The sequence below is a fragment of the Nerophis ophidion genome, linkage group LG06, assembly GCF_033978795.1.
Source record: "Nerophis ophidion isolate RoL-2023_Sa linkage group LG06, RoL_Noph_v1.0, whole genome shotgun sequence".
Classification (NCBI taxonomy): Eukaryota; Metazoa; Chordata; class Actinopteri; order Syngnathiformes; family Syngnathidae; genus Nerophis; species Nerophis ophidion.
In genome coordinates this window covers 10,326,582-10,343,611 of record NC_084616.1, presented here as the reverse complement: position 1 = coordinate 10,343,611, position 17,030 = coordinate 10,326,582, and the positions used below count along the sequence as shown (strand labels likewise).

The window sequence follows — 17,030 nt, the reverse complement described above, 5'->3', positions numbered from 1 at the left end:
TAGGCTAGTCAGCTCTTGTTTGAAAGCATGATCCAGATGTAGATATAGTGATATCAACTTAAGTCATTACTAATACTATTTCTTCCTGACCAGAAAAGTAACTTGAATTTCAACCATGAAGGGACTTGAACCCTCAATCTTCTGATTCGAAGTCAGACGCCTTATCCATTAGGCCACATAGTCTTCTGACTCCTGATTAGATTTTCTATCTGCTATAGACTCAACACAAAAATACAAACAACCAGGCTTTGAGCAGTTCTTAATGTCTGCTACAATAATATATCGACACAGCTACCAACCCCCAAAAAGTCAGACTCTCGTCCTTCAAAACCGAAAGATTGCGTGATCAAATGTGATCTAAAGGGTTGGGCGTCGGCGTTCCTTACAGACATAAAGAGTTTTGATCCAACGTGTTCAATATTTCCTGTTTTGGAGCTGATCACCAAGACTAATTCACTCTTAACACACCTCAGATAATCTTATAAGACACAAGATAATCTGGTGTTTGCTGTCTTTGGTCTGAAGGGGAAAATCTGGTTGAAAACAGTCCAATTGGCTTTCCTCACTCTCTTATCAGTTTATGATCGTGGATATAGGCTAGTCAGCTCTTGTTTGAAAGCATGATCCAGATGTAGATCTAGTGATATCAACTTAAGTCACTACTAATACTATTTCTTCCTGACCAGAAAAGTAACTTGAATTACAACCATGAAGGGATCTGAACCCTCTATCTTCTGATCCGAAGTCAGACGCCTTATCCATTAGACCATGGTCTTCTGACACCTGATGAGATTTTTTATCTGCTATAGACTCAACACATGAAGACAAACCAGGCTTTGAGCAGTTCTTAATGTCTGCTACAATAACATCGACACAGCCACCAACCCCCAAAAAGCCAGACTCTCGTCCTTCAAAACCGAAAGATTGCGTGATCAAATGTGATCTAAAGGGTTGGGCGTCGGCGTTCCTTACAGACATAAAGAGTTTTGATCCAACATGTTCAATATTTCCTGTTTTGGAGAAGATTACCAAGACTAATTCACTCTTAACACACCTCGGACAATTTTATAAGAGACAAGATTATCTGTTGTTTGTTGTTTTTGGTCTGAAGGGAGAAATCTGGTCAAAGACAATCCAATTGTCTTTATGTGTTCAGCTATAGTTTACAAGCAAGATCCAGATAAAGATGTAGTGTTATCAACTAAAGTCACTACTAATACTATATCCTCCTGACCAGAAAAGTAACTGGAATTACAACCATGAAGGGATTTGAACCCTCAATCTTCTGATCCGAAGTCAGACGCCTTATCCATTAGGCCACATGGCCATTGAGCACGAAATTAAATTTTTTTATCTTCTATAGACTATACACATAAGGACAAACAACCTGGCTTTCAGCAGTTCTTAATTTCTGCTACAATAACATCGACACAGCACACAGAACCATTCTGCCCCACCAAAAAGCCAGACTCTCGTCTTTCAAACCCCAAATCTTGCGTCAACAAATGTGAGGCATCGGTGTTCCTCAAAGAGTTTTCATTGTAAAAATTAAACATGTTCAATAGTTCCTGTTTTGGAGATGATTAACAAGACTAATTCACTCTTAACACACCTCAGACAATCTTATAAGACACAAGATAATCAGGTGTTTGCCGTCTTTGGTCTTTATGTGTGTTACCCACTTCAGATGACGTTCAGTCTCAGATTGTTGACTTAGATTGGTCAGCTCCAGTTTACAAGCAAGATCCAGATAAAGATTCAGTGATATCAACATAAGTCACTACCAAATTGACCGGAAAAGTGACTGGAATTCCAACCATGAAGGGACTCGAACCCTCAATCTTCCTCTCCGAAGTCAGACGCCTTATCCATTTGGCCACATGGTCTTCTGACATATGCTTGGCACTGTCGGGAAAAATGAAGGGTTTTTAAATCGGGGCTCCTTTGTACTCTTTTGTTATGAAGTGATGACTTATCGCTAGACAATTGCAGCACAATACGAGAGCGGGTTATTGGGGGATGGAGGACTGGAAAACTGTCTGACCACGTCATCAACTGCATGACCATGTGGCCTAATGGATAAGGCGTCTGACTTCGGATCAGAAGATTGAGGGTTCGAGTCCCTTCATGGTTGTTTTTCTTTAATGTCATTGATGAATGCAGACAATATGGGAAAATGTCCCAATGTGACTGCACCTTTAAACAAACAGTTTTATTGCCATTGTTTGAGAACAGGTTCACAAACTCGGAATTTTTGTTAGTACAGTCGTGCAATATAAAACACATAGAACACAGAATAGGTAATAACAATGAGCTACCAGATCTTGTTATTGTTAATGTGTCTGATGGCCGAGGGAGAAAAAACTGTTCAGGCGGCGGGAGGTGTGGGTCTGGGTGGACCATAGTCTCCTGCCTGAGGGGAGAAGGGAGACAGGCAATCTAAAAACACCTAAAAGCCTCTATTATTGTTTTTTACTCATGCTGTAATTCCGGGATGTATGAATCACACACAGAACCATTCTGCCCCATTACAAAGCCAGAGTCAAGTCCTTCAAACCCGAAATCTTGCGTGATCTAAAGGGTTGGGCGTCGGTGTTCGTCAGAGAGTTTTGATCGTAAATATTAAACGTGTTCCTGTTTTGGAGCTAATCACCAAGACTAATTCACTCTTAACACACCTCAGAAAATCTTATAAGACACAAGATAATCAGGTGTTTGCTGTCTTTGGTCTGAAGGAGAAAATCTGGTCCAGATAAAGGTCTAGCGACATCAACTTAAGTCACTACTAATACTATTTATTCCTGGCCAGAAAAGGAGCAGGAATTACAACCACGAAGGAACTCGAACCCTCAATCTTCGAATCCGAAATCAGACGCCTTATCCATTGGGCCACATGGTCTTCCTATCACTTGTGAGATTATTTAAAGGGGAACATTATCACCAGACCTATTTAAGCATCAATATGTACCTTGATGTTGCAGAAAAAAGACCATATATTTTTTAACCGATTTCCAAACTCTAAATGGGAGAATTTTGGCGAATTAAACGCCTTTCTATTATTCGCACACGGAGCGATGATGTCACGTTGTGACGTCACATTGGTAGTCAATCCACCATTTTCTCAAATACATTACACACACACAAGTCAAATCAGCTCTGTTATTTTCCGTTTTTTCGACTGTTTTCCGTACCTTGGAGACATCACGCCTCGTCGGTGTGTTGTCGGAGGGTGTAACAACACGATTAGGGACGGATTCAAGTTGTCTCAGGTGGAGTGTGCATCGATTAGCACAGCATGCTAATCGATGCTAACATGCTATTTATGCTAGCTGTATGTACATTTGTAGCTATATTTGCATCCAGCCTTTCCCTCCACCCACATTTAATGCCAAACAAACACTTACCAATCGACGGATTTACGTTGCTCTAGTGTCACAAGATGCGAAAGTCCCGATCGTTTGGTCTGCACATTTTACCGGCGATGCTAAGGCAGACATGGCACAGAGATGTATGGATATCCTGCAGATGCATTTCCAACGATAAAGTCAACGAAATCACAAAGGTGAGTTTTGTTGATGTTATTGACTTATGTGCTAATCAGACATATTTTGTCACGGCATGACTGCCAGCTAATCGATGCTAACATGCTATTTCGGCTAGCTGTATGTGCATTTGTAGCTATATTTGCATCCACCGTTTCCCTCCACCCACATTTAATGCCAAACAAACAAGGGGAACATTATCAGCAGACCTATGCAAGCATCAATATATACCTTCATGTTGCAGAAAAAATACCATATATTTTTTTAACCAATTTCCGAACTCTAAATGGGTGAATTTGGGCGAATTAAACGCCTTTCTATTATTCGCACTCGGAGCGATGGCGTCACAGCGTGACGTCACATAGGTAGTCAATCCCCCATTTTCTCAAACACATTACAAACACCAAGTCAAATCAGCTCTGTTATTTTCCGTTTTTTCGACTGTTTTCCGTACCTTGGAGACATCATGCCTCGTCGGTGTGTTGTCGGAGGGTATAACAACACGATCAGGGACGGATTCAAGTTGTCTTACGTGGAGTGTGCATCGATTAGCACGGCATGCTAATCGATGCTAACATGCTATTTTCTATTGCTACTTTTACATTGCACAATTTGATGGATAACTGGCTTTGAAATCATTATTATTAGTATTTATTTCTTTTGAGAAAATGGTTTGAATGTTTGATAATATATTTTTGCATAATTTGACAATATTTATGTTTGCGATTACATATATTTTTTTCCTCCTAAAACCGAAAGAAAGAATAAATTTAGTAAGAAAATTTACGGTACTTTATTAATACAAATTCTTTTCAGGCTTTTAATGGCCAAATAAAATTAAGTGGCCCCCGGGCCTTGAGTTTGACACCTGTGGATTAGATCTTTCATTTCGAGTGTCGTCTGTCAGTGCTGATGCAGGTTATTTACTTGTCGTTCCCAGGTGATCGGAACCCTCCCCCTGCTGGTGAACCCCGCCTCCCTGGCCGCGGGGGCCACGCCCACCCTGCCCCTCCACGGTCTGCAGGTTCAGACCGTCACCCCCCAGCTGCTACTAAACACGCAGGGCCAGATCTTCGCGGCGGTGGGGAACAGCCTCACGGCCTCGCCGGGGGTCCTGCCCAAAGCTGCCGCCCCACCAGCGCCGACTAAACCCCAGGTCGAGGCGCCGCTTTCGCAGCAGATCTTTACAAAGATCGTGCCCGATTTGTCGGCTTTGATGCCACCGCAGGCCACGGCTGCCTGCCAGTCGCCCGTCATCATCGCCCCGCAGCCCTCGCCGCTCAAAAGCGCCGCCACGCCGTCCTCCCCGGCCCCGGTGACCTGTGCCGACATGGCCAAAGCGGGCCAGCTGGTCAGCAGTACGTACTTCGTCTCCTCACAAGATGCTCTCTCCAGGATTTAAGCCGCCTCCCTCCTCTTCCAGAGCCCCACCAGGCCGCCAGCAGCGACGAGGGCATCAATCTGGAGGAAATACGAGAGTTCGCCAAGAACTTCAAGATCCGTCGACTGTCGCTGGGGCTGACGCAGACGCAAGTGGGACAGGCTCTGACCGCCACCGAGGGCCCCGCCTACAGCCAGTCGGCCATTTGCAGGTGAGTTCTTGTCCAGCTCCTACATTCATTCATTCATTTAGAGAAACAAATGTGTCTGGGGCCGGTATGTTTATTTTTAGGAACACTAATATAAAACCTCACAATAAGGTCTGATTGAATGCTAAAAACGTTATGACCGACCGCCTTAAAAAAACAGAATGGAATTTCACTTTTTTTTTATTAAATGCAGTGTTGCAAAGGGGTGGAAAGTTTCCAGTAAATTTCCGGAATCTTTCCGGAAATTTGCCACGGGAAGTTAAGCTCAGGAATTTTGGAAATATTGATCATTGTTTGACAAAGTTGGAGACCGTCCATGGGAATTAATGGGAATGAATGGGAATATAAGGGAGTTAATGGGAATATATGGGATTTAATGGGAATATATGGGAATGAATGGGAATATATAGGAATTAATGGGAATATATAGGAATTAATGGGAATATATGGGACTTAATGGGAATATATGGGAATGAATGGGAATATATAGGAATTAATGGGAATATGTAGGAATTAATGGGAATAAATGGGAATTAATGGAAATATATGGGAATTAATGGGAATATATGGGAATTAATGGTAATATACAGGAATATATGGGAATCAATGGGAATGAATGGGAATATATGGGAATGAATGGTAATATATGGGAATGAATGGGAATATATGGGAATTTATGGGAATATATGGGAATTAATGGGAATGAATAGGAATATATGGGAATTAATGGGAATATATGGGAATTGATGGGAATGAATGGGAATATATGGGAATGAATAGGAATATATGGGAATTGATGGGAATATATGGGAATGAATGGGAGTATATGGGAATGAATAGGACTCTATGGGAATTGATGGGAATATATGGAAATTAATAAGAATATATGGGAATTTATGGGAATATATGGCAATGAATAAGAATATATGGGAATTGATGGGAATATATGGGAATGAATAGGAGTATATGGCAATGAATGGGAATATATGGGAACTTGTCATGAACCCTTGATCCAGATCATGTTTTTGTGTTTCTGTTAGTTTTGGTCTCCTTTAGTTCATGTTCGTGCACCTCCTGAGTTTGTTTTGGTTGCCATGGTTGCTCATTATGTTCACCTGTCTCTGATTAGTGTTCGGCCGCTCACCTGCTACCCGAGCACTAATCAGAGGCATTATTTAAGCCTGCCTTTGCTGGCAGTCAGCCTGGCGTCCTTATTTGCTACAAGCACCTGTTACATGAGTTTTGCCTTGTCTGTAGCTATTTGCTTCATGCCTTGCTACGTAAGTCTTGTTTGTTCATGCTACGGTTAGTAAGTTTTTCTTGTCCATAGTTTATGCTAAGTGTTAGTTTAGCATCCAGTGCGATTGGCACTTTTTTCCTTTTGCTTGTTTTCTATTTTTTGGTATTTTGAGAATAAATCATGTTTTTTACCTGAATGCTTTGTCTGGAGTGGTCCATCTGCATTCCTGGGAGAACGACCCAATATAAAGATGCGATCAAAGCGTGACAGAATGAATGGGAAAAGCCAACCACGAAGGGACTCGAACCCTTAATCTTCTGATCCGAAGTCAGACGCCTTATCCATTAGGCCACGTAGTCTTTCTGATCTCCTTCCTCTACGTCCTTGAGTCACTAGTATTCTCTGATGCCGTTCTGTCAGTAGTCCTTTTGTTGAAAGTCTTCGGACTGTGTTGCTGTTGTGTATACTTGCCGCGAATAATAATTGTTCATAAAAGGAATGTAGTCAAAGAGAGATACTGTATATAATCATGTATCTTTTAAAGGAACACAACCAGGAAGGGACTTCTACCCTCAATCTTCTGATCTAAAGTCAGACGCCTTATCCATTAGTTCCACGTAGTCCTTCTGATCTTCTTCCTCTACGTCCTTGAGTCCGTAGCATTCTCTGATGCCGTTCTGCCAGTAGTCCTTTAGTTGAAAGGACTTTCAGACTGTGTTGCTGCTGTGTGTACTTGTCGTGAATAAAAACTGTTCATAAAAGCAATGCAGTCAGAGAGAGGTATGTAATCATGTAATTTTTAAAGTAACACAACTACGGAGGAACACGAACCCTTAATCTTCTGATCCGAAGTCCGACGCCTTATCCATTAGGCCACGTAGTTCTTCGGAATTTGTTCCTCTATGCTCTTGAGTCTTGAGTCTGATGCTGTTTTGTCAGTAGTCCTTTGGTTGAAAGTCTTTCGGACTGTGTTGCTGCTGTGTATACTTGTCCTGAATAAAAATTGTTCATAAAAGGAATGTATTCAAAGAGATATGTAATCATGTAACTTTCAAAGCAATACAACCATGAAGGGACTTCTACCCTCGATAGGCTACGTAGTCCTTCTAATTTTGCTCCTCTACCTCCTTGAGTCCGTAGCATTCTCTGATGCCGTTTTGCCAGTAGTCCCTTTGTTGAAAGTATTTCGGACCGTGTTGCTGCTGTGTATACTTGTCCTGAATAATAATTGTACATGAAGCAATGTAGTCAAAGAGAGATATGTAAACATGTAACTCTTAAAGGAATACAACCACGAAGGGACTCGAACCCTTAATCTTCCGATCCGAAGTCAGACGCCTTATCCATTAGGCCACGTAGTCCTTTCTGACCTTCTTCCTCTACGTCCTTGAGTCCGTAGCATTCTCTGATGCCGTTCTGCTGGTAGTCCTTTAGTTGAAATTCTTTCGGGCTGTGTTGCTGCTGTTTATACTTGCCGTGAATAATAATTGTTCATGGAAGGAATGTTGTCAAAAAGAGTTATGTAACTTTAAAAGGAACCCGACAACAAAAGGACTTAAACACTCAAGCGTCTGATCCGAAGTCAGGCACCTTATTCATTAGGTAACATAGTCCTTCAGTCTTTCTTCCCTTACGTCCTCGAGTCCGTAGCATTCTCTGATGTCCTTCTGCCAGTAGTCCTTTTGTTGAAAGTCTTCGGACTTTGTTGCTGCTGTGTATACTTGTCGTGAATAATAATTGTTCATAAAAGCAATGTAGTCAAAGAGAGATATGTAATATTGTAACTTTTAAAGGAATACAACCACGAAGGGACTCGAACCCTTAATCTTCTGATCCGAAGTCAGACGGCTTATCCATTAGGCCACGTAGTCCTTCCTCTACCTTCTTGATTCCGTAGCATTCTCTGATGCCGTTCTGCTGGTAGTCCTTTTGTTGAAAGTCTTTCAGACTGTGTTGCTGTTGTGTATACTTGTCGTGAAAAATAATTGTTCATAAAAGGATTGGAGTCAAGCTGAGGTACTGTAAGACGACAACGAAGGGTCTTAAACCCTCAAGTTTCTGATCCGAAGACAGACGACTTATCCATTAGGCCACATAGTCCTTCCAGTTTTGTTCCCTTACGTCCTTGAGTCCGTAGCATTCTCTGATGCTGTTCTGCCTGTAGTCCTTTTGTTGAAAGTCTTTCAGACTGTGTTGCTGTTGTGTATACTTGTCGTGAAAAATAATTGTTCATAAAAGGATTGGAGTCGAACTGAGGTACTGTAACACGACAATGAAGGGACTTGAACCCTCAAGCTTCTGATACAAAGTCAGACGCTTTATCCAATAGGCCACATAGTCCTTCTGACCTTGTTCCTTCACGCTCTTTAGTATGTAGCATTCTCTGATGCCGTTCTGCCGGTAGTCGTTTTGTTGAAAGTATTTTGGACCGTGTTGCTGCTGTGTATACTTGTCCTGAATAATAATTGTACATGAAACAATGTAGTCAAAGAGAGATATGTAAACATGTAACTCTTAAAGGAATACAACCACGAAGGGACTCGAACCCTTAATCTTCTGATCCGAAGTCAGACGCCTTATCCATTAGGCCACGCAGTCCTTTCTGACCTTCTCCTCTACGTCCTTGAGTCCGTAGCATTCTCTGATGCCGTTCTGCCGGTAGTCCTTTAGTTGAAAGTCTTTCGGGCTGTGTTGCTACTGTTTATACTTGCCGTGAATAATAATTGTTCATGGAAGGAATGTTGTCAAAAAGAGTTATGTAACTTTAAAAGGAACCCGACAACAAAAGGACTTAAACACTCAAGCGTCTGATCCGAAGTCAGACACCTTATTCATTAGGTAACATAGTCCTTCAGTCTTTCTTCCCTTACGTCCTCGAGTCCGTAGCATTCTCTGATGTCCTTCTGCCAGTAGTCCTTCTGTTGAAAGTCTTCGGACTTTGTTGCTGCTGTGTATACTTGTCGTGAATAATAATTGTTCATAAAAGCAATGTAGTCAAAGAGAGATATGTAATCTTGTAACTTTTAAAGGAATACAACCACGAAGGGACTTGAACCCTTAATCTTCTGATCCGAAGTCAGACGCCTTTTCCATTAGGCCACGTAGTCCTTCCTCTACCTCCTTGATTCCGTAGCATTCTCTGATGCCGTTCTGCTGGTAGTCCTTTTGTTGAGAGTCTTTCAGACTGTGTTGCTGTTGTGTATACTTGTCGTGAAAAATAATTGTTCATAAAAGGATTGGAGTCGAACTGAGGTACTGTAACACGACAATGAAGGGACTTGAACCCTCAAGCTTCTGATACAAAGTCAGACGCGTTATCCATTAGGCCATTTAGTCCTTCTGACCTTGTTCCTTCACGCTCTTGAGTCCGTAGCATTCTCTGATGCCGTTCTGCCGGTAGTCGTTTTGTTGAAAGTCTTTCGGACTGTGTTGCTGCTGGGTATACTTGTCCTGAATAATAATTGTACTTGAAACAATGTAGTCAAAGAGAGATATGTAATCAAGTAACTTTCAAACCAATTCAACCACGAAGGAACTCGAACCCTTAATCTTCTGATCCAAAGTCAGACGCCTTATCCATTAGGCCACGTAGTTCTTCAGACCTTCTTCCTTTAACTCCTTGAGTCCGTAGCATTCTCTGATGCCGTTCTGTCAGTAGTCCTTTGGGTGAAAGTCTTTTCGGACTGTGTTGCTGCTGTGTGTACTTGTCCTAAATAAAAACTGTTCATTAAAAGCAATGTAGACAAAGAGAGGTATGTAATCATATAACTTCTAAAGTGAGACAACCACGAAGGGACTCGAAATCATGCAGCCTTTAGGGAAAAAGACAACCACGAAAGGACTCAAACCCTTAATCTTCTGATCCTAAGTCAGGCCACGTAGTCCTTCTGATCTTCGTCCTCTACGCCCTTGAATCCGTTGCATTCTCTGATGCCGTTCTGCCAGTAGTCCTTTGGGTGAAAGTCTTTCGGACTGTGTTGCTGCTAGTCTTTCGGATTGTGTTGCTGCTGTGTACACTTGTTGTGAATACAAATTGTTCATTAAAGCAATGTAGTCAAAGAGAGATATGAAATCATGCAACCATTAAGGAAAAACCAGCACGAAGGGACATTGACTCTTAATTTTCTAATTCGCAGTCAGACGCCTTATCCATTAAGCCACGTAGTCTTTCTGACCTTGTTCCTCGACACCGTAGCATTCTCTGATGCCGTTCTGCCAGTAGTCCTTTTTTCGAAAGTCTTTCGGACTGTGTTGCTGCTAGTCTTTCGGTCTGTGTATACTTTTCGTGAATAAAAACTGTTCATGAAAGCAATGTAGTCAAAGAGAGATATGCAATCATGTAACTTTTAAAGGAATCACAACTACGAAGGGACTCAAACCCTTAGTCTTCTGATCCAAAGTCAGACGCCTTATCCATTAGGCCACGTAGTCCTTGGGATCTGTTTCCTTTACGTCCTCGTGTCCGTAGCAATCTCTGATGCTGTTCTGTCAGTAGTCCTTTTGTTGAAAGTCTTTCGAACTGTGTTGCTGTTGTGTATACTTGCTGTGAAAAATAATTGTTCACAAAAGAAATGTAGTCAAACTGGGGTACTGTAACTTGACAACGAAGGGACTCGAAACCTTAATCTTCTGATCCAAAGTCAGACGCCTAAACCATTAGGCCACGTAGTCCTGCTGATCTTCTTCCTCTACGTCCTTGAGTACGTAGCATTCTCTGATGCCGTTCTGCCAGTAGTCCTTTAGTTGAAAGTCTTTCAGACTGTGTTGCTGCTGTGTATACTTGTCCTAAAGGATAATTAGTCCGCTCTCTTCCAGGTTTGAAAAGCTGGACATCACCCCAAAGAGCGCCCAGAAGCTGAAGCCAGTACTGGAGAAGTGGTTGGCCGAGGCAGAGCACTGGAACCTGAAGGGCCAACAGAACCTGATGGAGTTCGTCGGCGGCGAGCCGTCCAAAAAGCGCAAGCGGCGCACCAGCTTCACGCCCCAGGCCATAGAGGTGCTGAACTCCTACTTCGAGAAGAACTCCTTGCCGACGGGTCAGGAGATCACAGAGATCGCCAAGGAGCTCAACTACGACCGGGAGGTGGTGCGCGTTTGGTTCTGCAACCGGCGACAGACACTGAAAAACACCAGCAAGATTAACATTTTCCAGGCGCAGTAGAAGGAAACTTTTTGTTTTGTAAATACCAGGAAAAAAACAAGGAAGTTAGTGGGAATACAGGAATCAATGCAAGAACTGAAGGCATTTGCTGCCAGTACACTTTAATACTGTGTACTTACTTTCTTACAGTGTCCCGAGTCCATTACGGTTGTTGCGCACTTAACCCTGGAAAATGTGTGTCGCTACCAAGCCAGGATGGCGTCCATTGAGGGTGGTAAGTGCCCACCACTGCTCTCACCAACTCAACCGTTCTACAAATACTCGGTCCGTCCGTACTTCACACTTATGCACAAAAAGGACTACAGCAGTGTCTCGAAAGGACTACTGCAGGATCCAGTGTACTTGCTCCCAGAGTGCGCACATTCTCCAAGTCGTTCTTTTTACGTTCGGAAAGGTTTGGTAGTCCCTCGTCGTCGCCCATGTAGCCCAGATAGCGACTGTTTCGGGTGGTGAGCTTTGATCGCTGTTTTGAGTGCGCAGATTTATGGAATACTTCAGCCAGTACACTTTAACAAGAGCACTGTCTACTTAAGTCCTGAGTGTGCAAAATATTGGCACCGTAGTTCGTTCCCAGACCTAGTACCGGGTGAAGTTGACTCCCCTTATCGTTGCAAATATTCAAATAACACCGCCATTCGTTTGTGCTGTAAAATTTTACTTTGTGCTGTTACAGTTTTTAAGTAATTCTAACGTATGTCACAAGCTACCGTACTCTAAAGACGGTGCCGAGTGTCTGAATCCGAGAGTTTTTGATGTAACTGTACAAAATGAGGTCTAGAGCTAACCTAAAGCGTTAGCATGCTTACATCAAAATGCTAACATTTAGCATGTGTGCTAACGTTAGCATTAGAACAGTTATTATGTTTCTATACCAAGTTGTATGACTCAAGTACAAGTTTGGGCACATTTTGACAAAGTTGATAGGGGCCTGTTATAAATAACTAGAAAATTCCTGTTGAAAGTTTGATGGGCCTGCTATCTATGCCCTGTCCCTCTGGCCGGGTGTTGTTGGACTTTGAAGATGGTGCCGAGTGTTTGAATCCGAGACTTTTAGTTGCAACTGTACAAAATGAGCTACAGAGCTAGCCTGAAACGTTAGCATGCATTATATTAAAATGCTAACGTTTAGCATGTGTGCTAACATTAGCATTGGAACAGTTAGCATGTTTCATATACCAAGTTGTATGACTCAGGGACAAGTTTGGGGACATTTTGACAAGGTTGGTAGGGGCTGGTTATAAATAACTAGAAAATTCCCGCCAAAATTTTGATGGGCCTGCTATTTATGCCCTGTAACTGTGGCCGGGTGTTGTTGGACTTTGAAGATGGTGCCGAGTGTCTGATTCCGAGACTTTTAGTTGTAACTGTACAAAATGAGCTACAGAGCTAGCCTGAAGCGTTAGCATGCGTTATATTAAAATGCTAACATTTAGCATGTGTGCTAACATTAGCATTAGAACAGTTAGCATGTTTCATATACCAAGTTGTATGACTCAGGGACAAGTTTGGGGACATTTTGACAAGGTTGGTAGGAGCTGGTTATAAATAACTAGAAATTTCCCGTTGAAAGTTTGATGGGCCTGCAATCTATGCCCTGGACCTCTGGCCGGGTGTTGTTGGACTTTGAAGATGGTGACGAGTGTCTGAATCCGAGACTTTTAGTTGTAACTGTACAAAATGAGCTACAGAGCTAGCCTGAAGCGTTAGCATGCTTACATTAAAATGCTGACATTTAGCATGTGTGCTAATGTTAGCATGAGATTGGTTAGCATGTTTCATATACCAAGTTATATGTTAGATACAAATTTTAAGAAACCAGCACAAACAAATTGAACAGAGTGGGGTTGGGGGAGGAGGGGGGGGCTGGTTATGAATAATACAATTTTAATAACATAAAAATTATAATATTTGGGGTTTTTTTAATCGGCACAAAAGGATTAAATAGGGTTGAGGAGGCTGGTTATGAGTAATAAAATGTTAATAACAAAAAAACTTTAATAGTTGTTATTTTTTTTTAATCGGCACAAAAGAATTGAACAGGGTGGGGTGCTGGTAATGAGTAATAAAATGTTAATAACATAAAAATCATAATAACTGTTAGATTTGTATTTAATTGGCACAAATTAATTGAACAGGGGTTCTGGTTATGAGTAATATAATATTAATAACATAAAAACTCTAATAGTTAGATTTTTTTTTTTTAATCGGCACAAATTAATTGAAATGGGGGGCTGGTTATGAATAATAAAAGTTTAATAACATAAAAATTATAAATTATATTAATTGTTAGATTATTTTTTTAATTGGCACAAATGAATTGATCAGGGTGGGGGTCTGGTTATGAGTAATAAAATGTTAAAAACAATAATAGTTGTTAGATAAACAATTTAAAAAAGCAGCACAAACAAATTGAACATAGTGGGGTGGGGGGCTGGTTATGAGTAATAAAATGTTAATAACATAAAAACACTAATAGTTAGATTTTTTTTGAATCGGCACAAATTTATTGAACTGGTTATGAGTAATAAAATGTTAATGACATAACAATTATAATAATTTTTAGATTTTTTAATTGGCACAAATTAATTGAAGGGGGTGGGGCTGGTTATGAGTAATAAAATAATAATTACAAAATTTTTAATAATCGTTTGATTATTTTTTTAATTGGCACAAATTAATTAAACGAGTGGGGCTGGTTATGAGTAATAAAATGTTAATAACATAAAATTATAATAGTTGTTTTTTTGTTTTAATTGGCACAAATTAATTGAATGGGGGGTCTGGTTATGAGTAATAAAATGTTAAAAACCATAAAAACAATAGTAGTTGTTAGATTAAAAAAAACAGAGTGGGGGGGGGGGGGCTGGTTATAAATAATAAAACATTAATAACATAAAAACTATATTAGTTGTTAGATTTTTTTTTTTTAATCGGCACAAATCAGTTGTGGTTATGAGTAATAAAATATGAATAACATAACAAAAATGTTGCAGCGTACCATACCAACTTTATTTATAAAGCCCTTTAACAACAACTCCAGTTGAAGAACAAAGAAATAGAGGCAAAGGACAGACTATAAAATAAGATTTAAAACAGAAGTAAAAGCAAATAGAAATGATCCTAAGAACAATTTGTTAGATAAAAAGCAGTTAAAACTTCAAAGCACAATCATATGGAACACATTTGGTGTGCTGTTAACAAGGCAGGGGGGCTTGATGACGTCATTAGTCAGACAATATTATTTAGATTGTAGTTTTGGGGGTTTTCCTGCCTCTGTGTCATCATCACTGTCTTGACAACTTCCCAAAACTTAATTTTACTGCACAAACAAGTCGTTTGGACATCTGCAAGGACAAGGGGGGCCACTTGTCTGCTTCCGAAGGCGGGACGTTGTCACCGTCGACCCGGTTTGGCTCTTTCACACAGGGATGACACATCACAGACGGCGGACCCAGGACCTGTGCCTTTCACACAGCGACACGGCATGCCGTCATCACATGATTACGACGCCACGCATCAAATAGGTGGGGTGCACAATTTGGTGTGTCAGGTGTTGTCCCGGCTCTGTTATGGTCTTCTGTGTGAAAGGAGCAATGGACTTTCTTCCCCATTTCCTGTCTGCTTTTGACACTCAGAAAGGTTTGGCAGTCAAGATGGCTGGTAAGTGTCCATCCAGAAGTGTGCATTCGCCGTGTTGAGTGCATCCTTCAGTGCACTGCACTTAGCACTTATGCATTCAGTCAGTACACTTAACAGCAGGGGGGGCCCGTTACGTCGATGGCGGAGGGTGTGTCCCCGGCCAGGTATTTCAAAAAAATAGACCTAGAAATGAGCGATCGTGAATCTTCAATAAGACGTCACTTTGGTCACTTGATTGACGAGAGTCTCGTGAGATCATTATTAAGAAAAAACGACCGACAGGAAAGCGAGAAACACTCCAGCCTTTCTGCGCTAACAAAATAAGAGTCACCGAAAGCCAGCAATGTATTTATTTGTATTTTTTTTATTTTTTTATTCATCAATCCAACAAAACAACGCACAACAATACCATAATGATGCAATCCAATTCCAGCAACATTCAGAATAGCAATAAACGGAGCAACGGAAAGGACCCACAAACATGACACAAAACAATCTACAAGTAGTGAAACAAAAATGATTATCAACAACAGTATCAATATTAGTAACAATTTCAACACAGCAGTGATGAAAAATCCTTCATTGGCATTATTATAGACATATATATATATATATAAAAATAAAAAAAAAGAACAATGGTAACACTTGCATCGCATCTCATAAGCTTGACAACACAGTGTCCAATATATTCCACAAATATAAAATAAGTCATATTGTTGGTTCATTTAATAGTTAAAACTAATTTAAAATAAAGGATCCCATATTCCAATATATGACTCATTATTATCTCAACTAAATGTAGTTATTTTCTACTCATATCATGTCCATAGCTTCTTTAGACCTCTAAAGGCTTAGAGAACCTTTTAGCTCCTATTTCCAAAATGGTGTACACTACCGAATTGGGGTCTTATGGCCACTTATGTGGACACTTATACTGCCATCTGGTGGTGTCAGAAGAAAGTCACATACAGTGGAATTTGGAAAAAGTGTAAAAATAAGAATTAGCATGACATGGAGTACACGTTTGTGTACTTATGGACTAAGCACATCATATCAAAAGATGATTCTTAGTTTTTATTCTACTTAGGGTCCAATAAGCCCAAATAGCAAAGAGAAATATAAAAAAAGCATGTAAACAAACTGCTTGGGCCTTGAGAGGGTATACTAGTAAGAATGTGTCGGACTATCACCATCTATCCTTTTTTTTTTTTTTACATTATATTGAAATTACATTTTAATATGCATATCTACATATTATATTATAAATATATATTGTTGTTGTTGGCATCCGTAAGTCTCGGAAGACAATGGATCAGCGCCCCTTGGATATATTAACATAAGTTGTGCGTTGGCCGGGAATCGAACCCGGGTCAACTGCTTGGAAGGCAGCTATGCTAACCACTATACCACCAACGCATGGTACTTACATAATGTATACATATATACATGGACATGTATACATATGTATATACTGTATATGTACATATATATGTATGTTTATATGTGTGTATATATACACATATATGTATATAAACATGTATATACATACCCATATATATGTATATATGCTGTATGTATTTCTATAAATATATATATATGTATGTGTATATATATATGTGTGTGTATATATACACATGTATATATGCATATATAGTATACATATGTGTATGTATATATACATATATATGTGTATATATATATACACACATGTTTATATATGTGTGTATATATACATATCCATGTGTGTACATATGTATGTATATATGTATATATACATATTATGTATGTATATATATATACATATATGTGTGTATATACACACACATATATGTCTATATGTGTATATATACATATCCATG

At 40.2% G+C, this 17,030-nt stretch overlaps 1 protein-coding gene and 11 non-coding genes across 12 annotated transcripts in view; 2 read left to right on the top strand and 10 right to left on the bottom strand.

Annotated features, from left to right (window-relative positions):
* pou6f1 (POU class 6 homeobox 1) overlaps positions 1-13,379 on the top strand; it is a 58,892-nt gene extending 45,513 nt beyond the window's left edge. Inside the window, exons 7-9 of the mRNA XM_061902616.1 lie at positions 4,483-4,900; positions 4,966-5,134; positions 11,187-13,379. Of these exons, the coding sequence (XP_061758600.1) occupies positions 4,483-4,900; positions 4,966-5,134; positions 11,187-11,532 (933 nt within the window). The 3' untranslated portion in view covers positions 11,533-13,379. The remainder of the gene's footprint in view (positions 1-4,482; positions 4,901-4,965; positions 5,135-11,186) is intronic.
* trnar-ucg (transfer RNA arginine (anticodon UCG)) lies at positions 111-183 on the bottom strand. Its single transcript has one exon. It is a non-coding gene; the product is annotated as a tRNA-Arg (tRNA).
* On the bottom strand, positions 1,255-1,327 carry trnar-ucg (transfer RNA arginine (anticodon UCG)). Its single transcript has one exon. It is a non-coding gene; the product is annotated as a tRNA-Arg (tRNA).
* On the top strand, positions 2,062-2,134 carry trnar-ucg (transfer RNA arginine (anticodon UCG)). The gene has a single exon. It is a non-coding gene; the product is annotated as a tRNA-Arg (tRNA).
* On the bottom strand, positions 6,658-6,730 carry trnar-ucg (transfer RNA arginine (anticodon UCG)). Its single transcript has one exon. It is a non-coding gene; the product is annotated as a tRNA-Arg (tRNA).
* On the bottom strand, positions 7,660-7,732 carry trnar-ucg (transfer RNA arginine (anticodon UCG)). The gene has a single exon. It is a non-coding gene; the product is annotated as a tRNA-Arg (tRNA).
* trnar-ucg (transfer RNA arginine (anticodon UCG)) lies at positions 8,170-8,242 on the bottom strand. The gene has a single exon. It is a non-coding gene; the product is annotated as a tRNA-Arg (tRNA).
* On the bottom strand, positions 8,897-8,969 carry trnar-ucg (transfer RNA arginine (anticodon UCG)). The gene has a single exon. It is a non-coding gene; the product is annotated as a tRNA-Arg (tRNA).
* Positions 9,406-9,478, bottom strand: trnar-ucg (transfer RNA arginine (anticodon UCG)). Its single transcript has one exon. It is a non-coding gene; the product is annotated as a tRNA-Arg (tRNA).
* trnaq-uug (transfer RNA glutamine (anticodon UUG)) lies at positions 9,893-9,965 on the bottom strand. The gene has a single exon. It is a non-coding gene; the product is annotated as a tRNA-Gln (tRNA).
* trnaq-uug (transfer RNA glutamine (anticodon UUG)) lies at positions 10,730-10,802 on the bottom strand. Its single transcript has one exon. It is a non-coding gene; the product is annotated as a tRNA-Gln (tRNA).
* A 3,136-nt stretch (positions 13,380-16,515) lies between the features above and the next one.
* Positions 16,516-16,587, bottom strand: trnag-ucc (transfer RNA glycine (anticodon UCC)). The gene has a single exon. It is a non-coding gene; the product is annotated as a tRNA-Gly (tRNA).
* Positions 16,588-17,030: the final 443 nt, after the last annotated feature.